The 26,575-nt window shown below is 66.1% G+C and overlaps 1 protein-coding gene across 1 annotated transcript; it reads left to right on the top strand.

The window, feature by feature from the left end:
• The first annotated feature begins 1,077 nt into the window (after positions 1-1,077).
• Positions 1,078-26,210, top strand: DRAXIN (dorsal inhibitory axon guidance protein). Its single transcript, XM_077899645.1, has 7 exons — positions 1,078-1,173; positions 13,161-13,579; positions 15,763-15,953; positions 17,704-17,815; positions 18,179-18,268; positions 19,448-19,537; positions 22,746-26,210. The coding sequence occupies exons 2-7, from the start codon at positions 13,171-13,173 to the stop codon at positions 22,856-22,858; spliced, it is 1,005 nt and encodes a 334-aa protein (XP_077755771.1). The 5' UTR covers positions 1,078-1,173; positions 13,161-13,170; the 3' UTR covers positions 22,859-26,210.
• The last annotated feature ends 365 nt before the right edge of the window (positions 26,211-26,575 follow it).

Here is a 26,575-nt window from a genome sequence, read left to right as displayed (position 1 = left end):
TGTAGGAATTGGAGTGAATTAGAGCCAAAGTCCGGTCATGCCTCTGCTCTGCTTGGAACCCAGGCCGGCCCGGTGCCCACCAGGCTAACAGCACGATAACAATAGCACTTCGTTTCTCTAGAGCATTTCCCATGAGGCCAGGATCTTGGGAACATCATCTCCTCACAAAGGCCGGGCGCTAATGCTGAGCCCTGGCGAGCTCGGGGCGGTGGTGAGCGCAGCCCTGAGCTGAGGGCCAGGTCAGGCGCCCTGCCCAAGGAGCCCTGGGCGCTGGAGGAAGCTCCTAAACCCGGGCCACACTCTGGAGGAAGACTCGGAAGGTGCTGGGGGGCTCCGGGCGAGGCCGCGGCTCCTTTGAGGTCGGCCGCTGACCCCGCCGTGAGTTACGGGGGCCGCGGGGCTCAGCACAGCGCATCCCCGGGCTCCCGGGGTCGTCGGGACGCGCGCCCCGCGCGGTGATGGATGAGCCGCCCCGGGGCCGCGCTGGGGAGCCTCGGGCGCACCGTGGCGGGGCGGGGCGGGGGGCGCCTGCCTGTGCGCGCGGGCGGGGGCCGGCAGCGCTGCCTCCCTCGGGGGCCCGGGACCCGCACCCGGTAACGGTCTGAAGGCCCCGTGCCCCCCCGCAGGGCGACCCCCGCGGGAGCCGCCCCGCCCGCGCACTGCTGGAGCTCGCAGAGGCCCGGGCGCCCCTCGCCCCTCGCCCCTCGCCCCTCGCCCCTCGCCCCGGGCCCGGGCCCGCGCCTTCCTTCCGTGCGTCTGCACAGGCGCCCCGGCCCCCGCCCCCGCGCTCGGGGCAGCTCCGGGCCGGCCCGTACGCACCGGGAGGAGCGGGCCGCCCGGCTGCGCCCGCCTTTGTCTGGCTCCTTTGTCTGCCCCGCGCCCTCGCCGCGCCGGCGCCCGGGCCTCTGGGGAGCGGCCCCCACCGCGGGGCGCAGCTGCGGGGGCGCGCAGGCCGGGAGCGCGCGGGGTCCTCCTGGCCCGGGGCTGCCCCTCGCCGGTCCGCCGCGCCCCGCCCGCCCGCGCGCCCCTCCCCTCCCCTCCCCGCCCGCCCCGCCCGCCCCGCCCCGCGCTCCAGCCCCGCTCGGCTCCGGCGCATCCTCCCGCCGCCCGCGCACCTCTCCACGCCGTCCCGCGGCGCTCGGCTCCCGCAGGCGCTCGGCCCCCGGCCCACAGGTAAGCCTCGGCCTCGGCCCGCCCCCGGCCCCGCCCCCCGCCTCACCTGGCCGCGGGCCCGGACAAAGGTGGGCTCCGCGGCGCGCTCGGGGCGGGGGGCGGGGGGCCGCGGCCCGGGCGCCGTCGGTGGGAGCGTCCGCCGCCTCCCGGCCCCGCCCGCGCACCTGCCGCTCCCCTGCGCGCCCCCCGGGACCGCGTCTCTCTTTGTCTCTCTGTCTCTGAGTCTCTGTCGCGCCGGCCGGGGTGGGGGGGGCGCCGCTCCGAGACGCTCGGGAGACCCCCGAGCCCCGGGCCCCGGCCGGCGGCCCCCGCCCCTCCCGGCTCCCGGGGCTGCCGCGCGTCGGGGAGGAGGCCGGGTGCGCCCCGACGGCCGCGCAGGCCCCTCCGCCCGCTTCCCTCCACCCGCGCCCGGGCCTGTGCTGCGGCCGGAGGCTGGCCGCGGGCTTCCCGCCAAGTCCCCCTGCCCCTGCGCCCCGGCCCGCCTGCGCCTCCCTCTGGGCCCGCCCGCCGCTGCCCCCCGCCCCGCCCGGGCTCCCGGGGCCCCGCGGGTTCAGCACCCTGCCCCGGGCTCAGGCGGACAGGGGCCCCGGAGCCGGCTCGGACAAAGGAACGCATCTCTCTGAGCCTCAGTGTCCCCCTCATAAGGCGGGGATGGTAGCACCTGCCCACGGGGATGTGTGTCCCGACGGTGCCAAGAGCGCGGTGGATGCCAGCACAGTACACACCTGCTGGCCATGGGGGGCTCCAGGCCCCGGCTGCGGTGGGATCGGGGCGCCCCAGCGTGGGGGGACGCATCACCAATCCAAGGCTTAGAGACGCTGCTGCGGAGAAACAGGCCGATGCCCCCCTCCCTCCCCCACAGCCCCCCGCCCACAGCAGGGATCGGCTCTCACAGGCCCCGTCCTCTCTTCCCGCTCTCCTCTCCGCCTGTCCTAAGAGCAGCTTAAAAATCAGGGCGAAAAGGGGTCTCCGCTTCCAAAATGGGATGAGTGTCACTATGTCAACGTTGCCACCGCTGGCTGTTCGTCATGAGGCATCCACGTGGCTCATTCCCGACTCCGAACCTCTGTCGCGCCCTGATGCCTTTTTTAAACCCGCTAGCTCACAAGCCGTTCCCTTTCCTCGGGGGGCCTCGTCTTGCTGGATCCCGGACCCGCTGTGTGATGGCCCAGAGCCGCCGACCATCATGTTGCCTCTGTCCTCATAACAGGTGACACGCCACCCCTGGAGCCAGCAGGGATAGGGGCCAAGTGGCTCATTGAGGGCCACTTCCCCAGAGGGAAGCCTTCTCCCAGCGGCAAGTTCTAGGCTCCCCTGGCTAAGTTCTTGTTTTCAGCCCCAGCCAGGGCTGGCCACCCGAGCCTTTCTCTTAGAGGGGCGAGAACAGGACTAGGGACACAGGCGCACCCGTCCAGCCTCCTGCTCGCCATCCTGGCAGACAGGCCCAGCGTCGGCAGCCAGGGCCCTCCTGCCCTCTCTGCCCCCCTCCGGCCACAAACTTCCTCCGGAGCGCCCAGAGCCCAGCAGCCCTGCAGCCCTGCAGCCCCTCACAAATGTGCTCAGAGCCTCCTTCCTCCTCACCATTCAGTCCACCCCCTCCCCCAGCCCTAAATCCTTCAAACGGCTCCCTGTTGCCACTCAGTTAACAACTCTACTTGCCTCCCACAATACTCTGCTCTGCATCTCCGCTGGCAGCGGGAGGGGGGCTGAGCGCCTCCACGGCGGGCTCTTCCCTCCACCTCACATGTTGCCCTGCCCTGCGCTCGGCAGAGCCGCCCCCGGCAGCCCAAGGCCAGCTGTCCCCTCTTGCAGGGAGCCCCCGGAGCCCCCTTCCTCCTCGTGGTCTGTGCTTCGCTGGGCGGGGCTGAGCCTCGTTCCCCTTGTGGTCCCAGAACGCACAGGGGGTGCTCCGTGCACACGTGGTCTAAGGAACGGAACCCTTGGTCACGGGTTAGGTGTGACCTGAAAATTGCAAGCCACGGGTTGTCCCTGGATCCTCGCTGGGCCCTGCTGGCCAGACAGGGGCAGGGGTGGCCTTGGAGCAGAGGGCCGTGGCTGGGAAGGTTGAAGCAGGAGCAAGGCACCTGGAAAGTCGCCGAGGTCCTCGGGGCTCTTCATCCTTCTGGAGGATGAGGATGATTTCTGTGCCTGACTAGAGACGGGGAAGCTGCTGCCCAAGTCCTGCAGGGTGGGCGTGAGCAAATCCCACTGATGGTTTACCGGCTCTGTGACTCACTGGTCTCAGCCAGGAGTGTGGTGGAGTGGGGACTTGCACCCGGGCCTCCCTGATTCTGCAGCCTGGGGAGAGCAGGTGCTCCCTCCAGAGAAGGGTCCTGCGGGGAGGTGTTCCCGAGGGGAGGTGTCATACGAGCAGCCCTGTTCTGGCCCTTTCAGGTGACACCTGCCTCTCTTGCTGCCGCAGCCCCTCTACCTGTCTCCCACCAGCCCCTCCTCTGGGGGGGCTGTTTGGCCCACAGAGCACAGGCCCTCCCCCAGGAAGGACACAGCCCCCCCAGGAAGGACACAGGCCCCCCAGAAAGGGCACAGGGCCTCCAGGAAGGGCACAGGCCCCCCCCGGAAGGACACGGGACCCCCCAGGAAGGGCACAGGCCTCCCCAGGAAGGACACAGGCCCCCCAGGAAGGACACAGGCCCCCCCCGGAAGGACACGGGACCCCCCAGGAAGGGCACAGGCCTCCCCAGGAAGGATACAGGCCTCCCCAGGAAGGGCACAGGCCCCCCCCAGGAAGGACACAGGCCCCCCAGGAAGGCTGTGGGAGGACGGCTGAACCCTTGGGGCTAGAGGGCCCGCCCCTCGCCACCACCGGGTCCCAGCGTGGGCAACTGTCCGTAGCACAGCACCAGGGAGTGGCATTGGCCATCTGGTACCCGGCAGTGGCTGGGCGTGGGGGCGCAAGGCCTGAGTCCCTGCTAGAATCCAGAGCGGGTGAGATGAAGTCTCACCTCTCGAGACTACGAGTTGACGCTCTCTGCGCCGGGCCCCGGTTAAAGCCCCCAGCGTGTGCCATCCTCGAGTCACAGCACGCGCCCTGGTGTGGGTCACCACGTGTAGCATGAAGCGTGGTCACGACGCTGCCTTTGGAGTCAGAAAACTGTGAGTTCAAGTCCCAGCTCGCCACGTCCTCTACCGTGGAACCCTGGGCAAGTCCCTCAAAGCTTTGTCCCACGGTTGAGTCACTTTTGTCCACTTCAAAGGGCTGGATCAGAGGATGCAACGTGGAGCTCTGGGCCCAGCTTGCGAAATGGCCGATAAGCGATACTGTCACCACATTCCTCTTGCAGACGTGGGCCTGGAGCCCAGGGAGGTTAATCGACTTGCCCAGGGTCGCGCGGCTGTTAGCTGCTGGAGCGGGATTCCTCCCCAGGCTTGCCCGGCACCAGGTGTCTCCGCTCCACGCTGGCCTCTGCCCCGAGCCAGCAGCAAGCATTTTGTCACTTGATGATTAAGGGACGGGTCCCACCAAACAGCAAGTGGTGTTTCATTGTCTGGATACCAAGATAATGAAGTTTGGGGAAGAGGGAGCCGGAGGATTGGTTGGCGGGGAGGAGGGGTGGCAGGAGGCAGGACTCTGGCGGGACCTGGTGGGACCCCTGGGTGGGCGGCAGGGCTCTGGCCGCCCCCCAACTCCGCAGCGCTGTGTAGGTTTTTTGAGGTGTGAGGCCTTGGGGGGTTGCAAATTCCCAAAGCTACTGTTGGAAACAATGTAAGCAGATGGGGCCGCCCCGCCCCGTGGGGAAGCCAAACCTCATTTGCGGAGACAATGGTCCTCTCCAGGCAGGCCTGGGCCTGTGGGGCCCCACCCCCTCGGAAGCCATCCATCACCCCACGAGGGCGGAGGACAGGGCCACCTGCGCTTGCCCCCCAGGCACAGATGCACACACACTTCCAGGCCCCCCCGGCCCCCCACTCGCAGCCCGCGCTCTCCCTCTCCTCCCCATAACTGGGGCTACTGCTTATTGGCCCCTTCTGGGGACTGCTCATTTCTTATGCCGTTGCCTCTCCTCCTGGCATTTTATAGGAGCAGAAACTGAGGCTCAGACGGGTTCAATGACTCGCCCCGGGTCACACAGCCCTTCACGCTCCACTCCGTGGGGCTCAGCTTAAGGGATTTGGGCCACGTCTGAGCAGGGAGCCGGATGCAGGGCTTGGTCCCAGGACCCTGAGGTCTTGACCCAATAACACAGATGCGTGGAGCCTGAGCCGCAGGTGCCCCCCCCCCCCCCCGACATCTGCATTTGAATCTGGAGGGAGGGCAGGGGACTTCGTCTTTGCCCACAGATTAGAACCTCTCCAGTAAAGGATGTGTTTTTCCATGTTCTGGGAACTTCCAAGGCTGGGCCTGCGTCTGTTCTAGCAGGCTGGGGGCAGCAACTGGATGGACGGCTGTGGACCGCAGGCCTCCTTGGGGGACGGGCCGAGAGCTCCGTGGGCAGGAGCCGTGTCTCTCTTGGCCTCGGGGAGTCCTACGCAGATCCCAGGCCAAGGCAAGACCTGCACCTCCCCTACCGCCCTCGGGGCTCCCTCGGGCCAGGGCTAGTGTCCCTGCGCTGGGACTGGCAATTTCCAGAGCAGAGACCAGGTCTCCGCCTCAGACTGGAGCAGGCTCTTTACATGACCTCCAGGTCCTGCCCCCGGAGGGGCTCACAAGGGGTGACCGCCTGGTGTCACTCTCCCCTGCAGTCTGTGGTCATTCTCCCCTCCCCTTGACCCCTGGGATGGCCACCCCCATTCTCCAGGGGTCAAGATGCACAGGCCTCTGCCCGAGGCCAGGTTGGCTCAAGGCCTAGGGGAGGGTAGGCCGAGCTTCGAGCTCCGGCTGCTCTGAGGCCCCTTCCTACTGGCCACGGAGGGAGAGCGGTAGGGACTAGTCGGGACTGCCAGCCCCCAGGGCAGCGCCCCGCCACTCATCTCCTTGCTGGAGCACCTCCTAGACCTACCTGGGCCCCATGCATACCCACTCCCCCCGCCCCCATACACACAGGCAGGAGTACTGATCTCCCAAATAATCCCACCTCCTGGCAGTCTGCTGATCCCATTTCACAGACAGGGATGCTATGACTCATGAGAAGGTCTCATGGTGGGAGGAGCTAGAGGGACAAAGTCTAGTCCCAAAATGCCTTGGGAAGAGCCCAGCCCTTGAATTTAGGAGCCACCTGCCCCTCTTCCACCCTCATCTAGGATATGTAACAGGGTCTTTTTGCGGTAGGGGGAGGCTTAGTTTTCTTTTTCTTTATTCATGAGAGACACAGAGAAAGAGACAGAGACACAGGCAGAGGGAGAAGCAGGCTCCCTGCAGGGAGCTCGATGCGGGACTCGATCCCAGGACCCCGGGGTCACGCCCTGGGCTGAAGGCGGACACTCAATGCCTGAACCACCCAGGGGCTCCTAGGATATAACAGTTTTGATTGAACAAGCAAAATTACCCATTTTCCCTCCCTCCAAAGGAGTCCGGGATCTGCTCCCAGGAGCCCTGGCTCTGTGGCACCCACGCGCCCCAACCTGAGCTGCGGCCGGGGCAGCCCCACTGTTCTCAGAGCAGGAGGGCCTGGGATGGCCACCCCCATTCTCCACTAGCCCTTCTAGGAGGCGGCCAACCTGCTGAGAAGGGGGCGCCCGAGGGAGGGGTCCGGCAGATGGCTTCCAAGCTGGGACGTTCCTAGTCTTCATGGACGTATGGGAACGTAAAGCCCGTACGATCCCTGCAGCAGAGTCCATCCCAAGCGCTCCTGCTCCCGGGCTCCCAGGCTGGGGGTCGGGGCTGGGGGGCCAGAGCTCTTTATATGTTCAGGAATCATCTCTTGTCTGCGGAGCCGGTGGCAGCAATGTGGGAGGAATGTTTTGGTGAAAAGCGGGAGAGCGGCGGGGAGTGAGGGGGCTGTTCTGGTCACACGGGAAACACGGCAGGGAAGGAGGCCAGGGTTTTATGGTGGGGGGACACCTGCATGGAGGCCGGGCCCGCCTGCGGCTGCTGCTCTAAAAAACAATTCAGGGGCGCCTGGGGGGCTCGGGGGGGTGAGCGTCTGTCTGCCTTTGGCCCCGATCGTGATGCCAGCGTCCTGGGATCAAGTCCCGCATCGGGCTCCCTGCTTTGTGGGAGCCTCTCCCTCTGCCTCCGTCTCTCTCTGTCTCTCATGGATAAACAAAGTCTTAAAAAAAAAACAAACAAGAACAGAATTGGGCCCTCGGTGCTCAGGATCCCGGGTGGGGGCTGTGGGCTGCGCTGCCTGGCCACACGGGGGGCCGTCCGCCCCTGAGCCCACGGGCTCACCTGGCCGAGAGAGCCACGCGGGGGCCGGGCAGCCTGCTCGGGGTGGGTCAGCGTGGCCTTCCCAGCTGGGCTCTCAAGGGAGCAAGATCCCGGGGATGTTTCGTGGCCTCTCGGGGGTCAGAAGGCCCTTCCTGCGCAGGTTTAGGGCTGGGTAGTGCCGTCCAGTTCCTCACGAGCTGGGAGGTATTCCAAGGGAGGCGTTTCGGGTGACCCATGGAGAGGGCCATTTCGAGGCATGGGGTGTGGCCCCCGGAGAGGCAGGAATTGGGAGCCCTCCGCGGCCAGCCCCGCGCCGCCTTCCCTGAAGAGGTCTTGAGAGATGGAAATGCGCCAGTGTCCCAGGGAGGCCCGTGCTGGCGTCCGGGCGCACGGCCCAGCCCCTCTGGGGACAGTGTGTCCTCTGAGCCCTCGCCACCTCACCACGGGCCCCTCGCCCCTGCCGGCTAACTCTGGATCCTGGAGGCTGGTACCTGTCGCCCCTCCCCACGGGGACCCGTCGCTTAGACAGACATGGAGGCTTGTCGCCCCGGGTGGGGAATCCCCGGGCTCCTGGGCAGACCAGGCCCCGAGGCCTCCCAACCTGCTGACCCGGGGCTCTTCCTCCCTGAGTCCCCTCACCCCGACGTTTTGAGCAGAGCAAATCCTCCCCGTGGAGTCTTCATAACCCGAGCACGGGAAGCCGACAGGCCGTGTTGTGCAACCGGAGCCCCCCACGGCCCCCACCCGCAGCCTCTCCCCGGAAGCCCCGTGCGCCCCGTCTTATACGGACACAGCGTCAGGGCCCCGGCGGCCAGGCCGGCGTCAGCCTGGTGCGCGGACATGCGGGTGACCACCGCTAGGCGCCCGGTCTACGGTGCGGCCTTGAAGCGGGTCCGCGCGGAAAGAGAGCTGCTCCCCAGTGGTGCGAAGGCACCCGTGGCCGTGGGCGGCACCTGCCCCGGGGAGGCAGGGCGTCCACCCGGCGGCGGCGGTCACACCCGGGAGACCCTGGAGTGGGCACACAAGTAGCCGCAAATGGGCACAGTCGTTCTTTGAAACGGCTCACCTTGCATCCCTGGGTGCCCTGCGGGGCCGCGGGGAAGCCCGAGCTGTGCTCGTGTCAGGAGTGGGGCAGAGGACGCATCTGAGAGCGCCTGCCGTTCCCGCTACAGCTTTCAGGGTCGTTTAAAATATATTTTTAAGAAGTGACGTCAGAACCAGGTGATCCAAGCACCCCTGGCCCGTCTCTACCAAATCCCGCAGCAGCGATGGGCCGCTTTCCCACGCGAGGAGGAGAGCCAGGGCCCGGCGGGGGCTGGGGGGAGGAGGGGCTGCGCGGCCAGGGTCTCCGGCGCCGGCTACGGGCTGCGGCCGAGCTCCACGATCCTCGGCTCCGTCGGAGCGCAGCTCGTATTCGGGGCCCCGATCCCCACCGGACGCCCCTCGGCCGGCTCTGCTCCCACCGCCACCCGCTCCCCGGCCCCGGGCCCCCGGCGCAGCACGCGGCGGGCAAGCCACTCGCCAGGCAGGAATGCGAGCCCTGCAGCGGCCCCGGGGTGCCCAGGGCAGCCCAGCTCCACAGATGTCCATCGGGCGGGTGGGCCTCGAGCCCCCCTAGTCTCCCGGGCCCCAAATGCCAGGCTGTCGGTGCGGGGGGGGGGGGGGGGGGGGGGGGGGCGGGGCTCCGGAACCGAAGCAGGCTCCAGGCTCAAGTCGTTGGCTTCGCTTGCACATGCAGCCTCTGGATGGAGACAGGTCACAGGCCAACCGTCCCCACCGAGTAGGGACAGTGGAAGGACACGGCGATCTTTCCCCTCCCGTCCCCAGCTGCCGGTGCCCAGTCCCCTCTTGGGCCCTGACTGCACTCACAGCAATCACAGACCATGTGGGGGAGGCAGGGGGGGACCCCGGTGAAGCTCAGTGCACCGACAGTGGCGTGAAGGACTGTCCCGTGTGTGCTGGGCAAGCGTCGTGTACGGCTTACCCCCCCCCCGACCCCCCGCAGGCTCTCAGCTTCCTCGTTGTATAAACGTGGAAAATGACCCGCTGCACAGGGCAGTTGGGAGGACGCGGGGAGAAGTGGGCGAAATCTAAGGGCCCGGGCCCCGCAGGCCCCGGGAGCCGCGGCTCCTATGATCGCGTTTGCTTTTGTTCTGTTTTGCTTTTAATGAGTCACTGAGATCTCACTTACGGGGGGCTGTCCCTGGGCTGTGGATGGCCCCGGGGTCCCTGGACGGCCTCATCCAGGCTGCTGGGGAGGGGCTCAGACCAGGCCCAGGAGAGCAGACTTGGTGAGCCGAGCACCTGCCGAGCACCTGCCGCCCCTTTCTGCCTGGATGCTCGGCGCCTCGTGATGCGGCCTCCAACTGGCTCAGAGTGGCAGAAACCGTTGGCGCCCCTCGTCTCCGCGGATCCCTGGCACCACTTCTGTAGCACATCCCACGTGTCCTGGGCGGCGCTTTGCCAGGCTGGCATCGTGGCCGCGGGGCTGTGCCAAGATCCGCGTACAAATCCTGTGGGCTGGGGGAGAGGGCCCCATCAGCCACGCGGGCAGAGCGCTGCCAGGATCCCCCGCCCTCACTCCAGCCCTCGCTCGCTCGCTCGCTCGCAAGCACACGCACGACCACACCCTGAGAATGTATTTATGATCCTCTGCTCGGTGGTCAGTTTGTTCTCAGTCCACTTCCATTCTGATCTATTAGTTAGTGCCCATTATTTGCAGGGTCTTTTTTTTAAGATTTTTTAAAAAATATTTTATTTATTCATGAGAGACACACAGAGAGAGAGAGAGAGAGAGGCAGAGACACAGGCAGAGGGAGAAGCAGGATCCATGCAGGGAGCCCGACGTGGGACTCGATCCCAGGACCCCGGAGTCACGCCCTGAGCCAGAGGCAGGTGCTCACCCACTGAGCCACCCGGGTGTCCCTATTTGCAGGGTTCTATAGATGTGATAGGAACAGAGGGAAGAGTGGGACGGAGCCCCCTAGGATCAGAGTCTTGTGAAAAGGCAGGTTGCTGCAGCACAAGACGGCACGCGGGGTCCTTCAAGAGCTGGACAGAGCGGTGTGGGAGCACGACAGGGAGCCCTTGTCGCTGGGACACTGACAAGCTTCCTTCCTGGAGGAGAGGACATTTGGGACGGACCGCAGAGGACGGGCAGGATTTGGACAGAGAGATGGGGGTGGAGGGAAGAGGTGGTTTCAGGCAGAGGGAACGGCCCAAGCGGGAAAGACACAGGGAAGGTGGGGTGTGTTTGGGGCCCAGGGAAGAGCCCCTGTTGGCTGTGAGGTTGGGGGGACAGTAGAAGTCAAGGCTGCAAAGCCAGGTCGGGATCACATCCTCCAAGGTCTTGAGCGCCAAGGTAAGGAGTCCACGGTTAAAGGGGAAGGCCTTAGGGAGCCAAGGACCGTTTAAGCGCATGAGGGTCCCGGTCAGAGGAACGGTCAGCAGTGGGGCCAGGCTAGGGCAGGACGGGGCTGATAGGGTCTGGGCAGAGGCATGGCTCCCGCACGCTGAAACCCCCCGGGCTTGCCCCAGGCTGGCGTGTGCCTGATTTGTGGGGGGCAGTGGGCGGGAGGGGACAGGCGGCCCTGGAGTCGCTGGGGTGCGTTGAGATCTGCAGCCGTTGGAAGAGTCGTGGCAGGAGGACTTCAGGGGGCCAGACTGACGGCCGCGGACGTGATGCCCCGGAGTGTGGGGGGCCTCCTTCCTGGCGCCGCCTCCAGGACTCTGCCTGTCCCCCGTCCCCCGGGCTGCCCGGCCCTGTCTCCCAGAGGCCCCTCGGGGTGCGGGCCTGGCTCTGCCCACCCCTCCTCCCGAGAGCCTCTCTGCTCCGGCCCTTCTGCCGTGACCTGCCTCCCGCCCTCTACCCCCACGGGAGGGGGGTTCCCAAACTGCCATCCCGTGACATCACGGGGGCGCCCCCGGCCTTCTCCCAGGCCATTGTCCCCCGAGACACAGGCCGGGCCTGGTGGGGACAGCATCCCACTCGGCCCCAGAGCCTTTCTCGTCGCGGGAGTGCGGAGGCTGGCCAGGCCTGGAGGCTCCGGAGGCTGGAGAGCGGCCTGCACCTGCCTCACCCGGAAAGGGGTTCCAGGGGTCCCCGCGCAGAGCAGTCCTGCACTGGCAGGCCGTGGGAGGGCCCTCCTCCCGCCCAGCCGCTTCGGGAGCTCTAGAGCCGCCCGGCTGCCCCCCTGGGCCTCCGCAGCCCCTTCCGGAAGGGCTGCAGGGGAGGCTGGCGGGGGCACCCTCCTGGGGGTGAGGCAGGGGCGCCCGGGACAGCCGGCGGGCTGCGTGCTTTACCTTCTCCGCGGCGGAGGGGTCATGCCAGGGCACCCCAGGGTCCCACATGGCTCCCAAGGGTGTGCAGGCAGCTCGGAGCTGGGAGGTGACCGGACGGCCTCTGTCTCCGTGTCTGTGGTCCCAGGGGAGCAGAGCAGAGGGTGGTGCTGGGGACTGGGACTCACGGGGGACCAGGCCACCCCAGGGGGACGAAGGGAGAGCAGGATAAAGGACGGTGGGGGCCAGGCAAGGTGCGAGGACCTGCTGCCCCCTGCCCCCCCCACCAGCCTGGTCGGCCTGGCCCGGGGGGCTCCAGCCTCCCCGCCCGCTCCAAGGGCCTCACTGGGAGCTGGCTGACCATGAGGCTGGTGGGGGAGCAGGGGGTGCGGGGGAGGTGGTGACGGGGCAGCTCCAGAACCGAGGAGGCCGGGGAGAGACCCGGGAGTGACCACAGCCCCACCAGCCTCTCCTCGGCCCTGGGCCATCACATGGCCACAAATCCAAGGGAACGGTCGCTAAGCGCCTTGGCCGGCCTAATGGGGTACGCGGGAGGCCCGGGAGGCCGTGGAGCTTCAGTCAGCCTGGCCAGCCTGTTGCCGGACCTGTCGGGGCGCGAGAGCCTGGTACGGGGGTGGGGGCCGCGGCCAGGGCCACGGGGGATGGGCCCCGGGCTTCGGCAGACACCCCACCCTCCCCCAGCCAGGGGACGTCAGGGGTGCTCCCCCCGGGGCCCCGCGTGTGGCGGAGAACGGAGGCTTACCCCGACGGTGGTGGGGTGGTGGTCGGGTGGGCTCACCCCCCACGGCCGCCGTCGGAGCCCAGCTCCAAGGTGCTCGGCCCCAGCAGGGTCGGCGGGGGTCGCAGCCGCCGGCCCCGGGAGGAAAGCGAAGGGGAGAGACAGGACTGGGCTGTCTCGGGGCAGCCACGGGTGAGCGCCCGGGCCCAGACACGGCAACGACACGTGCGGCGCTTAGTCTCGGCTCCGGAAAACGCTGGGAGCCCCTCGAGAGCCGCGGGGAAGGAGCGAGTGATAGAAACTCCCGTGAGCGCTGAGCCTGACGCTGAGTCCAGCCCCGGGGACAGGCCCGCCTCTGGGCTCAGAAGGACTCGGCCCTTCCGGGGGCTTGGCGAAGGGGCCAGGTATGCGCGGAGAAGGGAACGTTCTAGACTAATCTGGAACCTGCCTGGAGCTTGGACTCTAAACCAGGCCTTCCAGCCGGGGCACCCTGGTCTCCCCGCCGGCCTCCAGGGCGCCCCGACCCCGGCCGCCGGATTCTGCAGCCCTGCGGCCCCGGGGGCGTCTCCACAAGCTGCCGAATGTCCCCCGGACAGAGCCCCCTCCGCCCCTGCTGAGCCGCGGGCCCTAACGGGCGCAGAGGCGGGGAAGCAGGCGACAGGGGCTGGCTGCACCGGGCCTCACGGGCTGCTCCTCTTCCAGACCAGAGCCCATGGCCGGGCCCGGCACCCACGCTGTCCCCGTGCTGTTCGCCGCCCTCCTGCTGCTCCTGGAGCTGCGCCCGGCAGGCTCCCTGGGCCCCGGCGCCCCCGCGCGGAACCTCCCCGAGAACCACATCGACCTCCAGAGCCCGGCGCTGTGGGTGCCGCAGGCCAGCCACCACCGCCGCCGGGGCCCGGCCAAGAAGGAGCGGGCCCAGGACGGGACTGTGGCCTCCACCACCAGGCAGGCCTCCAGGCTGCCCGGGCAGAGGCCTGCGGGCCTGCTGCAGGACGAGGACCCGCTCCTGGGGCTGGCGCTGCCCTACCCTGAGAAGGACAACCGGCCTCGTGGGTCAGAGAGGGTCAAGAAACGCGGCAGGGAGCACAAGAGGCGCAGGGAGAGGTTGAAACTGCACAGAGGTAGCCGGAGGTCTGCCCTGGAAGGGGGGGCACGGGGGAGGGGGCCGTGAGGGAAGCGAGGACCCTGGGAGGACGTCGGGAGCCCCGGAGAGGGCAGGCACTGAGCCCCCGGGGGGGGCGGTCTCTCTGAGGTCAGAGTGATGCGATGGGGGCGCCGGGCGAGGCCGGGTGGTGGAGCTTGGGGGAGGAGGGAGGCATAGCCGTTGAAGCTCAGCCCGAACAGTGAAGGATCCTCCTCAGTCAGGAAGTTCCCCCTTGTGTCTGACCTAAATCCACCGCACTGTGAGCCCCGGACAGAGATGCACTAGCTCGGGGGCCCCCGTGCGCATCACTGACCCGAGTCCAGGGCTCAGACCGGGCGCCCAGACGCTGAAGCCAGGTGTGCCCAGGCCGGGGTTGTGGCCCTGCCCCTTACCAGCTGTGCCCCGGGGCAGGTCAGCCTCCCGTGCCTCAGTTTCCCCGTCTGCATGAGGACGATGGCCCCGCGGACCCTAGTGTGGAGTCCTAGATGACTCAGACGCTTGGGAGGGCAGCCGGCAGGTCGGGCGTCACAGGCCAACCCTGGACTTGTTCTCAGGCTGGGATCCCCGTTCTCCAGGCCGGACCCAGATGAGCTGGGGAGAGATGTGCTGTCGTACCCCCCCCCGCCCCGTGTGTCCCCTGGGGTGCTCCCCGGCTCCGACTCTCCCCCACATCCCCGAATGCCCGTGAGGGCCTAGCTGCCCCCTGGCCGGCCGCCCCCGCCCTGTGCCCGCTCAGCTCCCAAACAAACACGTCCCGGCAGGTGCCCCCCCCCCACGCCCTGCCCCGGGCGGCTCCTCCGGGGGCAGCTGGCCCCGAGGCCACCTGGCAACCTGGGCTCCCGAGTCCCTTGGCGGACCAGGTCCCACAGATGTGAGATGGGTGTTGTTGCGCAGGAGGAGAGACAGAGGCTCGCCCCCCGCCCCCGGCCTGCAACAGCCGGGCTTGCTTCCCCGCCAGGCCTGCCCACCCCCGTGGGCGGCACACTCAGGAGGGCCCAGCTGACTCGGCCCCCACCGCCGGAGCCGCGGGTCAGGCTGCGGAGGGGACACCGGCATCCTCGAGGACGCTGGGGCCGTCAGCTCATCCCGGCTCAGCGCCGGGCCCCAGCTGCATGGGGCCAAGGGGACCCCTAAGTGGGGGAGGAGGCCGTGGAGGTCTCCAGGCCAGGTCCAGCCCTGCTCACGTGCCGTACAGCTCCGGTGACTGGGTCCCCGTTGCCCCGTCTATAAAATGAATGGGGTGGATTTACTGGTCCCCGAGTCCCCTTTTGACTCTTTGGGACTTGTTTTTGGGGCTTGGGGTGGCCTCAACTGGCCCAACCAAACGTACACTCGGAGCTTGCCTGAGAAGGAGGCAAGGATGAGCCCAGGCGCCCCGGCTTCTCTCAAAGTCCCTTTGTTCTTGACCCCCCACCCTGCCGCACCCTGCACGCTGTCCCCTCCGCACTCAACCTCCCGCAACGGCCCTGAGTCTTGGGAGGTGGCATCAGTGGTTAAAAGGCATTGGCTTCGTGCTCAGAGGGATCTGGGTTTGAATCCAGGCTCTGCTGCTGCTGGCTGCCGGCTGACCTCTCTGCGCGTCAGTCCCCCCATACGTGAACCTGAAGGAGCACCCAGGTCCTAGGCGAACCCCAGGAGAGGGGTTAGATAGAGTAACGCCCCTAAGGAAGGATCCGGCCCACGACGGGGCCCGGCACACAGCAGGGTGACGATCGTCACCGCGTAGGAAGCACCTGTTCATAGAGGATAAGCTGCGGCTCCTACTTGTCCAGGTCCTCTCCCCCGCGATGCCGCTCATCACGTTATCCCCCCACTCAAACCGCACCTCTTCCAGGAAGCCTCCCGTGGTCAATCCCACTTAGTTCCCATTTGTCGCACTTGCACCCAACCCGGCCTTGAACGTGCTGGAATGTTCCTTCAGAGAAAGCATCCTTGGGCCGACCGTCTCCCCAGCAACACCACAAGTTCATTCGCCACGTCCCCTCCCTCTTCTCTCCCCGCCCCGCCGGCCCCTCATCACCTCCAGGAAGGTGGGCAGCAGGAGCGCTGGCTGAGCCCACGCCTGTCCCCCGGCCCTGCCGCCGCCCTGCTTGGGGCTGAAGACGGGCCTTGCCGTGGGCTGACTCGGATAAAGGCCCTGTTGCCCGCCCCGTGTCTCAGGCCGCGCCGTGCTCCGAGGCCCTAGCTCCCTGATGAAGAAAGCAGAGCCCTCCGAGGACCAGGCCCTGGAGGCCACCATGGAGGACTCCTCCACCAGCCTGGCCCCCACCATTCTCTACCTAACCACCTTTGAGGCGGCACCTGCCACGGAGGAGTCCCTGATCCTGCCTGTCACGTCCCTGTGGCCCCAGGTAAGGGGCCCCAGACCAGCCGGAGACGGAGGCCCGGGGGTGGGAGGCAGCTGGCCGAGGCCTCCGAGCCAGGGGGGCGGGCGCCTGTGCAGCCCAGCTGCACCCCAGTGCACGCTCTGTCCTGGGAGGGCTACTACCGTCCGGGAGGAAGGGGTCCCAGGGGCTCAGTCCAGGGACAGGCAAGGAAGCGGGTGCCAGCTCAGCACGCTGGCTCTGCGTGGGAAAGAGCAGGGGCCTCGGGGAGGAGCAATCCTACGTTTGCCCAAAAGTCCAGAGAATAATAATAGTAATAATTTAAAAAGCCATGTCCCCAGGGCGCCTGGGTGGCTCAGTCGGTCAAGCATCTGCCTTCAGCTCAGGTCATGATCCCAGGACCCTGGGGTCGAGTCCTGCATCTGGTGCCCTGCTCAGCGTGGGGGGCGGGGGGGTCTGCTTCTCTCTCTCCCTCTGACCCCCCCGTTCCTGCTCACACCCACACATACACTCTCTCTCTCTCAATGGAATACATAAAAAATCTTTTAAAAAAAATAACCATGTCCCCATGACACAGAATTAATAAACGTAAGTCAGCACTTTGAGCTATCTGCTTCAGATCTTCCAAAAATCCACATGGCGCACGCAAGCCCAGGTGGCAGACGGGCGCGCCGTCGGTGATTGTAGACGGACGGGCACGGAGGAGCTACTAGCATCATTCTCGGAACTAACAAGAGGCGCACCCTTCTTGGACCCCTTCCATGGCTTTGAATTTTTTCCCAAATATGATTATTTAAGGTGATCAATAAAGTATATGCATAGAAGAAATAAGAATTTTTAAGCAGTAGGTCATTCTTACTCCCTTTTGGGTCTTGTTCCTCCCAGCCCTTGAGATTTTTTTTTAAGTTTCATTTTTAAGGGGCGCCTGGGTGGCTCTGTCGGTGAAGCGTCTGCCTTGGGCCCAGGTCACGACCCCGGGGTCCTGCTGCTGGGCGGGGGGGGGGGGGGGACTCTGCTTCTCCTCCCTCTGCTCCTTTCCCCCTCTCACGCTCACTCTCTCTCCCAAATAGATAAATAGGATATTTTTTAAAAATTTATTCTTTAAGTCATCTCCACGCGCACCACGGGGCTCCAACTCACAGCCCCGAGGTCACAGTCGCACTCTGCACCGACTGAGCCCGCAGGCGCACCGCCTCCCCTTGAGATTCTGACAAAAGCTAGGGACCCTCTCCAAGGACCACCTGGCGGCGATCCACGCTGTCCAAGGCCTCCTGAGGCCCGTCGGTTGAGAGCCCAGCCCTCGAAGATGCCATTAGGGCCCATGTCTGACCCCCAGGACTGCCGGCCAGGGCTGTGAGCCCAAAGGAGCTGTGGCCTCAGGCGCCACAGAAGAGCTTTTTGGGGGGAGAGAAGGGGCGGGGAAGTGAGTGGGTGAGCAAAGGCCTCATCCAAGCCCCGCCCCCCGCAGCACAGGTGTAGAGACCCGCCAGCAGGTGCACCTGCCGCCCCAGCCGCTCCCCCACAGGCCCGGAGGGATATCACCGGCTGCACCACCCCTGCACCATCGGGCCCTCCCGCGGGGTGGCGGCTGCGCGGCCTGGGAGCTGCCTGAGTGCGGCTGGAGCGGGGCCTGGGCAGCTGTCCCCGTGTCCCCCCACCCCGGGCTGGGCTTCCACGCTGGCCTCTGAGGATCCCTCCTTTGCCCTCGGGCTCTGGGGGCCCCCATTTCCGCTCCCGCTGTGGGAGCTCCAGGCCCCCCCTCGTGCGCTGTCTGCAGGCTCCGCCCAGGCCTGACGGGGAGGTAATGCCCACGCTGGACATGGCCTTGTTTGACTGGACTGACTACGAAGACTTAAGACCCGAAGTCTGGCCCTCTGCGAAGAAGAAAGGTATGTCCGCCTACCCTGCCAGCCCCGTGTCGGGGCGGGGGCCCCGGGGAGCCCAGCCTGACCTACAGATGTCCCGGGGGGGGGGGCGAGGAGCGGAAACGGGAGCTGACAACGGGGTGCACATGTTGCTATCAGGCCCGATGGCGTGCTCGTGCTTTCCTCCGGCAACTCCTTTTACCTGCAAAAAACCCACAACCTGCTGGGTCTATCCTACCATCGATCCCATTTTAAAGAGGAGACGACTGAGCCAGAGAGGTGGACAGTCCTGTCCACGCGGCCCAGCGCAGTGGGGCAGCACGGGCCGGCGCTTGGTCGCTCTGGCCTGCGGGCGTCGCTTCTGAAGGCGCATCTTCTTGTCCCCAGAGAAACACCGGGGGAGACTCTCCAGCGACGGTAACGAAACATCCGCGGCTACAGGGGCGCCGTGCAACCACCACCAGGACTGCCTGCCAGGTACCTGAGTAGCGTCCACACGCAGGGCAGGAGGCTGGGAGCCGGGGGGTGGGGGGGTGGGGGGTGGGGGGGTGGGGGGGGTGTGAGGGGCGGGTCGGACGTCCCGGGGGGGGGTGCCCCCCCAGATGACCGATGCTAACAGCCATGTGGGAAATCCCCATAGCAACCCGCGGAGAGGGCCCCTCCCATGGCCACTTTCCCCGGCCTGGAAGTGGAACCCCGGAGAGGCTGAGTGTCTCTGCTGAGGTCACACAGCCAGGAGGTGGCTCCGGCCGGGGCCTGTCTGGTCCTTAACCACCGCCCCACGCTGTCCCTCGACTTCCTCCTCCTAACACCTGCTCGGGCTTGATTCTGCCCTCGTCCCCTTAGGACGCTGCCGGGCCTGAGGGGCAGGTGCCGTCCCGACGGCCTCACCTGTGCAGCAGCTGCGCCCATCATCCCGTTTTGGCTGGTGTCCTCAACTCCTGGCCCTTGTTGGGTCCGTGGGGACCCCCCCGGGAAGCAGACACTGGGGTGGGGGGTTCCAAGTGCAGCAGGTTTACTCTGGGGGAAGAGGGCAGGCCTGTGAATGGCCTATGGGGGAGGGAGCCGGACCGGACCCAGAAACCGGGGAGGCGGTCTCTGCCAGCCCACGGGGAGCGCCGGGGCAGGGCTGCAGCCCACAGAGCCCACGTGGGCGGGAGTGGCCAGGCCTGGTCGCCCTGCTGTGCCCGACCCTGGCTGGGCTGCGGGGGAACCCGGGTGACATCGGCCCGGGGGTGCCTGAAGGTGCTGCAGGCCGCCGGCTGACTGCCCCTCACCTCCCGACAGCAAGAGGGGAGACCAAGCCCGCTTCCGCGGTGCCCCTGCCTCGGGCCTCCCCGGGACCTCCTTCTGGGCCGTCCGGTGGCTCCCCGGGGGCCTCGGTGTCCCCATTGTCGAAGAAGGTGTTGCAGCAGGTGTCCCCAGGGCCCCCCCAGCTGCTCTGGCCCCTCCTGCCCCGCCCGCGTGGGCCAGCTGGGGTCCCTGCCACCGGCCCCGCGGGGCCCTGGCCCTGAACATCCTCGGTGGTCCTGGTAGGGGGCCTTGTGCAGCAGGCGGCCCTGCCTCGGAGATCACGGATCTCCTGTCCGGCGGGACTGCGTGCGTGTCGGGGGAGGGTCTAGGCGGCTGGGCCGACCGAGCTTGCTGTGTGGGCAGGGACCTGCTGTGACCTGCGGGAGCACTTCTGCACGCCGCACAACCGAGGCCTCAACAACAAATGCTTTGATGACTGCATGTGTGTGGAAGGTGAGCCTGCGCCTGTGGAGCGGTGGGTCCCCCGGTTCTGCACGGAATAGGGGTGGAAACGTCCTGGCAGAGGGCGGGCCGGGGCCGTGGGGAAGGAGAGGGTGGCAGGATCCCTTGGGAGCAGCGCCACTCGGTGCCTCCCCAGTCTGTGAACTCATGGAGTCTCGACTCCTGGCATCGTTTCTCAGATTTGCTTTCCTCGCCTCTTGAAACACAAGCTGGCGTGATCGCCGGCGAGATCGGAGGTGGGAGAGGGAGGAAGGGAGCGCGTGTCTCCAAATAAGACGGAATCTGAGAAGCCTGGCACTTTACCCCCGAATTCTACCCCGGGGCCGGCATTCCCGGGGTGAGAACGAGGGCTGGGCGGCGGTGGCGGTGGCCTTCCACCAGCCCGGCGGCGTCCTTCACGCTCCCGAGCTCCCGCCCAGGTGTGCCCGGCTCTGTGCCCAGCACGTCACTCCAGTTATCTCTCATCATCCTCGCAACCGTCCCAAGTTAGGACCTGTTACTGGCCCATTTCACGCCTGAGCCAACTGAGGCACGGAGAGGCTAAGCCACCTGCCCAAATTCACGCAGCTGGAAAAGTCGGGGAATACTTCTAATTTCGTCCTCCGAAGCATTTCCAGTATATGTGTTTGAAATAAGGAGCCCCCGCTTGCCGTCACTCGGCTTAGGACTTACCAGCTCCCACCAGTCCCGGCCGTCTTCCCCCCACTCAGCTCCCCGATTCCAGTCTGATTTCAAAGCGACTCTGGGGAGTGCATCTTCCACCTGCGAATATTTCAGGATATATCTCTAAAAAGATAAGGATTCCTTTAAAAAATAAAATACCGGGGCGCCCGAGCGGCTCAGCCGGTTGAGTGTCCAACTGTTGCTCTTGTCTCAGGTCACGATCTCCGGGTCGTGGGACTGAGCCCTGAGTCGGCTCCACACCGAGTGCAGCCTGCTTAGGATCCTCTCTCTCCCCGTCTCTCTGCCCCCCCTCTTGCTCTCCCAGGCACACGTGCTTTCTCTCTCTCTCTTAAAAAAAAAAGTGAACAATAATTACTCAATATTGTTCAGTAGCTAAACGGTTGCTCACATGCCCTGAGTGGGAGAATTTGGTCTCCGCCCTTCTATTAACCATCCTGAGACACAAGCCCCGTTTTTGCTCAGATTAGCCTCAAAAATTATCTGCTGTGACAGCAATAAAGCTACTTGGGTCTAGTCAGTGAAGAGATATCTACCGAGTGCTCTCGAAGGTTCTGGACCTTTGAGATGCCGGGGCAGAGAGAACTGGCAAGCCGCTCCCACGGATTCCATTCTAGCGAGATGCGCAGATATTAAGCAAATAAGGCGACAAGATGTCTTTAGAAAGAAATAAAGACTCCAAAGAAAATCAGGGTGGTCCGATGAGGAGTCAGAGTTGTTTTAGAAAGGACAGCGGGCGGGAGGGAGGTGTGGACCCGGCCACCTGAGGATGGAGGGTGCGGGGAGCAAGGGAGGGCCCCACCCATGCAAGAAGCAGGGCAAAGGCCAGAGTGAGGCTGGCGTGTTGGAGCGCCCCGGCCCACGGTGGCCCACAGAGAAGGTGGCTGGAGGGGCAGGGCGCGGGGGACGCTGGCGGAGACCATCACGCAGGACCTGGCTTGATTTATAACGTAGGGCGTCGGCCGGCTGTACACTGGGCAGTGACCTGGCCTGCCTGCGGGCCTCTGGGGGCAGGAGCGGAGGCCGGGAGGGCCCATGGAGGTGAGGGGATGGAGGCAGGCAGGGGTGGCGAGGGGCGGGAGATGTGGAAACGACCTCCAGTTACCTGTGTGCAGGGCTGAGGCCCCATTTCACAGAGCAGGAGACTGAGGGGTGCAGGGGGCAAGAGGGCAGTGCAGCCCGGGGAGTCCCGACAGCACTGAGGTCCCCTCACAGCTCCTGGGCCCCTAGGTCCACCCCGGCGCCCAGGTGAGGGGATGCGGCCCTACTGAGCTGCACGTGCCAGGTTGGTCCGGGCTGGGCGGCCCCTCTGGCCAGGGAGCCTTCCTTCCTTCTTTCCTGCCCTGGACCCTCTCCAGGCCACCCCCGAAGCCCCTGCAGCTCATTTCCTCTGATCCCTCTGGGTCAGAAAGGAAGCTCTTGCTTCCTCCCTGGAGACTTAGGTTCCAGAAAAGAAAAAAGAAGCTGGAAGTGACCGCCCAGGAGGCTCATGAGAGCCGGTCCAGGAGGAGGCTGTCACCAAGGTGCCACGCGGGAGGGACTCCCGGCTTCCTCAGCCCAGGGTCCTCGGCCAGCCTGGGTCGTGGACGGTTCTGGAAGGACTTCCATGGGAGCCAAGCACTCCTGCTCGTGAGTCCCCGGCCGCTTCCCAAGTGTCACTCGTGTGGCCCCATGACCCAGGTGTAAACTCCAGGCCCCTGAAAGCACAAGCTTCACAGCAGTTCCTTTATCCTCTCGGGAGCGACACGAGTGGATCCTAGAGTAGCCACGTCCTCTGCCCCCGGGGCCACGCCTGACCTGAAGTGCAGGGATTGCTCGGGCCACACTCACACCACCCAGCAGGGGTGGCCTTCTGAAGCCTCGAATGAAAAATATGCTTAGCCGTGTCTCCCAGGGGACGCCTGTGGCCACGACAGACAGAGCTTCGGCTCCGACCCCTCCCCGCGGTGGCCAGGAGGGCCACGCCCACGCCAGCTTGAGTGGTCGGGGAGGGTCTCCGAGACCTCAAGGCCCCAAAGAGGCCAGTGATGCAAAGCTTGGGCCAGGGAGTTTGGCTGCGAGAACAGCAAGTGCAAAGGGCCTGAGGCAGCACATGGCTGGGTGTTGAGGAAAAGCAAGAAGATTGTGTGGCTGGAGCTCGTGAAGAGGAGAGCGGACGGGAAGGGGCAGACAGGAGGCAGGTCCAGGTCCCGGGGGTCTTGCAAGCCAGAGAGGGAAGTTTGGATTTCCTTTTGAGTACGGGGGCGGGGGTCGTGGGGGGTTTTATAGGGGAGGTTGGAGTCCGCCTTCCTTTGTCACTTTTTTTAACAGACCCTGCATCCTCGAGGCATCGCCGCTGGAACAGCGTCGGGCTCTAAATAGCCTCGAGCTCCATCTGTCTCTCCTTCCTTTCGCCTTTTTAAAGGCTTTTTTAAGCCGGCTGGGCTGGGCTGCCAGTGGGGACGGGGCGGGCGGGTTGTGCGGCAGAAGAGGAGAGCGCGGGCTGGGGGCGCCCCTGACCCCTGCCTCCCTCGCTCAGGGCTGCGCTGCTACGCCAGGTTCCACCGGAACCGCAGGGTCACCCGGAGGAAGGGCCGCTGCGTGGAGCCCGAGACGGCCGACGGCGACCAGGGGTCCTTCATCAACGTGTAGCAGCCCCGCGGGGGGCGCCCCCCACCGGCCTGGGGACCCCGCAGGTTTGGAGAAGCCGGACGTTTTGTTGACAGCTAGTGGGCGACCCGATGGGGCCCAGAGACCGGGGCTGCGGGCTGGAGCCCGGGACCCTCGGCCCGGAGGGGAGCCCCACGCCAGCCGCCCCCCACCCCTGCCCCCCGCCCGCCCCAGTTCCCGCCACGGCGGTGTGGGGAGCGCCCCCCGCGGCCCGGCCTCGGCACTGCAGCGGCCTCGAGTCCACGGAGAGGCTTTCCTCGACGGGAGGAACTGCCCGAGACTCGCGGAAGCCGCAGCCGGGGCCAGAGGCTCCGTGTCGCAGGCGCGGCCCAGCACGGCCCTGCGTTGTCTCCCCACTGAGCTCCCACAACGACCGTCCAGAGGAGGCATGACCGCCGTCTTCCAGGCGGGGAGACCGAGGCAGAGCCCGCTGGAACTTGTCCAGGGTCCCAGATCGATGCTCCTCACACCTCACCCTGTAAGGGCCCCCGGGGTCTGACTACCACGCAGATTCCGGTTGGGTCGAGTCTGCGTTAACAGGCTCCCGGGGTGGGGGGGCGGCCGCGGGGAGGACCCCGCTGAGAGCACCCGGATCCTAGGGAGCAAAGCCGTGCCGAGCTGGAATCTGCTCCCGGGCCAAGCGTGTGGGGCTCCCCGCCCGCATCCCTGCCTCCCCACAACCGGAGGCTCAAGCCGGCCCCCCCGCGGCCTTCAGTGAGACGCGAGCGTTCCCCGGCGGCCCCCTCACCGCCGCGAGGTCCGCGGGGCCCGGAGGTGCTCTTCCTTCCTGGACAGAGCGTGCGGCGTCTTCAGCACCGCTGGGCCCCCTCCCGGTAAGGCACGCCGCGGGCAGATTGGCCGCTGCCCCTGGACGCGCTGTCCTGGGATCCGACGTGTTTGGGGGAAGGACCGCAGTGCCGTTCCCCGTCCTGCGGCTCGCTCGCCCGTCCCAGGCCAGGCGCCCTGACGTTGCTCTGACAGCCTCTTTGGCTTCTGTAGTCCATGCCCTTTGGGAATCCAGTGCTGATATGGACGCAAAAAAAAAAAAAAAAAAAAAAAGCAAAAATGCACACGTTGTGCACGTGCAGCCACTTTGCACACTGCCTCCGTGGCTCCCGGCCTCCCGCGGACCCTCTCTAGACCCCCCACCCACGCTTCTGCAGCAGAGCCTACTGAGGAGCTGGGGCCCCTGGGAGTCCGGGTGCTGCCTGCAAGTGTCTGCCCCCCACAAGCTGGACCCCCGCTGCCCCAGCACATCTGGCCCCGGGGGTCACTTCGGGAGGGCCGCTTAAGTGCCCCCCACTCCTGGTCGGCCCTCTGGTCCCGGGCCAACCAGGTTGCAAAGGACAAAAGCCTTCCTCGTCCACATTCCCGGCCGGCCTGGACGCCTGCCGAGGGCCCACACCCGCGGGCCTGGGCTGTTTGCTCCCCTGGGAAAACCAGCCGGGGTCAGGGGCCTGGCACCAGCAGAGCAGAGACATCTAGGAGAAACCAAATATCCTTGCTCATTGCTCCCTGTCCACGTTCCACGGGCAAGGAGTCCTCGGGGTGGGGGCGAACGAGGCGAGATGAAAGCCGGCTACCGGGAAACCGAATCCGCGGCGGCTTTGCCAGAGGGCACCCAGGCAGCGCCCGTGCTCTGCGTGTCTTGGGGGGCGGCTGACTGGAGACTGTGACGCAGCCCCGAGGGGGCAGGCCGCAGGCAGGACACGCGGCAGGGTTTACGCGTGGCCTTGCATGTGTCGGGGGTGGGGGGTGGGATAACAGGGTGGCCCCGGGACATCAACAGCGGAAAGCACGAAGGGCAGGACAGCGAGGGCCCCGGGGAGCTGTGCTCATGCACCAGGGCAGCTCCACGGCCAGACGGCCGGCGTCTAGCTCTCTGCGAAGAGGGTGGGTGCAAACCTCCTAACACCAGGGTTAGAGACCCCAGAGCCCCCCAGTTCTTCCTTAGGTCTCTCTTAAATTTGTTTGGCAAGTGCAGAGGTCACTTCCCCTTAATCCGGGGTTTCAGCAAGTTTTGACCATAAAGGGCAGGTAAATATTTTAGGTGTGGTCCAATAAAACGGTTCACGGACGCTGAGATTGGAATTTCATATGCTTGTCACATGTTCCGGATACTACCCTTCGTTTGATTTTCCAAAGCCCACTTAGAAATGTAGAAAGCCCCTCCTGACTTGCAGCCGCAAAGCCGGCGGTGGGTTGGATGTGGCCCACGGGGCCGTCGTTTGCAGGTCCCTGCTCTGGTCGGCTGTGTCCGGTGCGGCTCACGTTAGAATACTTTGGGGAGCCCTCGAAGGAGCGGGTGCCAGGCCCCTGCACAGATGCCGGTTCCACTGGTCTGGGTTGTGTCTGGGCTTCGTGTGTGCGAGGCCCCCCAGGCGGGGCCTGAGCTCCGGGCCCCTCGACCCCGCGAGTGCCTGCCGCTGGCGACAAGCTAGTGCCGGGGTGTCGGGTGCGCGGCCCCCGCAACGGGATCCGCTTTGCAGGGTTGGGGGGGCAGGGAGCACCCAGAACCCTGCCCGGAACGAGTTTATAGGACAGCAGAACAGCAAGGAGAGTGGGTGCTTGGGGGAACCCAAGGGGAGCCAGGGAAGCAAAGCCGTTAGGATTTCGCGGGGCGGCCCGTCACCGCCTTGATGACCTGGCCTCCCGTGGGCGGCAGCGAGCATGCGCGTGTGCATCTGTGTGTGCATCTGTGTGTGCATCTGTGTGTGTGTGTGTGTGTGTGTGTCTCAGGGAGGGGGCGGCAGAGTGAGAACCGGAGACCTCCGCTGCAGGGAGTGTGTTCTGAACCGAGTCCGGGCGGGTCTGAAGTCGGATCCTCAGCCTCCTCTGGGCGCAGGAGGCTCGGGGTGGGCCGGGGCTCGGCGGGAGTGCGGGGTCCCGGGCCCCAGCCCAGCCCCGCTGACCCCGAGCCGCTGGTGGTGCTGGCCCGGGCAGGGGGGACGGACATCAGGGTTTTAACAAGTTCCCGGGCCGCTCTTGGGCACAATGAAGCGTGAGAGACCCAGGTCTCGGACACATAAAGGGACACAGAAGAGGTGGATGGTCGGGGACGGCTGGCGATTCAGGGCGTCTGCGTTCAGCCGGGAGCCGCAAGTCCGAGGTCTGGTTTGCCGACTTAGCGACCAGCGGGGACCAACTTCCGGGACCCGGGGCCCTGCCTCCCGGGCGGGGGCCTCAGGCTTTGGGTTTTCCGACTCTCCGAGCTTCCCTGGGGTCCTGTGCCTCCTCCTGAACGTGTGGGGCGGCGGGGTGCCGTGCCCCGTAGTCCTGTGATGACGTGTTGCATGTGTTCTCTTGAGCTGTAAATAAAGAGCCGATGGTTGTCGAGCTGCCTCAGTGTCTCTCTCTGCCTCTCCCCGAGACCATCCGGGGCAGGCGGGGAGCACGTTCCCTGCGGGGCCCCGAGTATTTCCTCCACCACGTCTTCGAGCATTTGCGCTGAGCTCAGCGGGAAACAAGACCGTCTCTGTCCTCAGCTGGACCTCTTCGTGCTCCTTCCGTCAGACCTCTGGGTGGGAATTTGGTATCTGCACCTCCCTCTCCATTTTAGGGCTGGGGCAGCCGAGGTCGCAGCAGGCCGGCCTCAGTCGGGGCCTGGGTGGCCACGTGCAGTGAAAAGCAGACGCCGACTCCCCCCGGAATGGGAAGGATAAAGCGCCGCCACCTGACGCGGGGCCTGGGCAGGCTCAG

Source organism: Canis aureus, chromosome 5 (assembly GCF_053574225.1).
Source record: "Canis aureus isolate CA01 chromosome 5, VMU_Caureus_v.1.0, whole genome shotgun sequence".
Lineage (NCBI taxonomy): Eukaryota > Metazoa > Chordata > Mammalia > Carnivora > Canidae > Canis > Canis aureus.
Note: the sequence above shows the minus strand (reverse complement) of the source record. Positions and strands in the feature narration are given on the sequence as shown.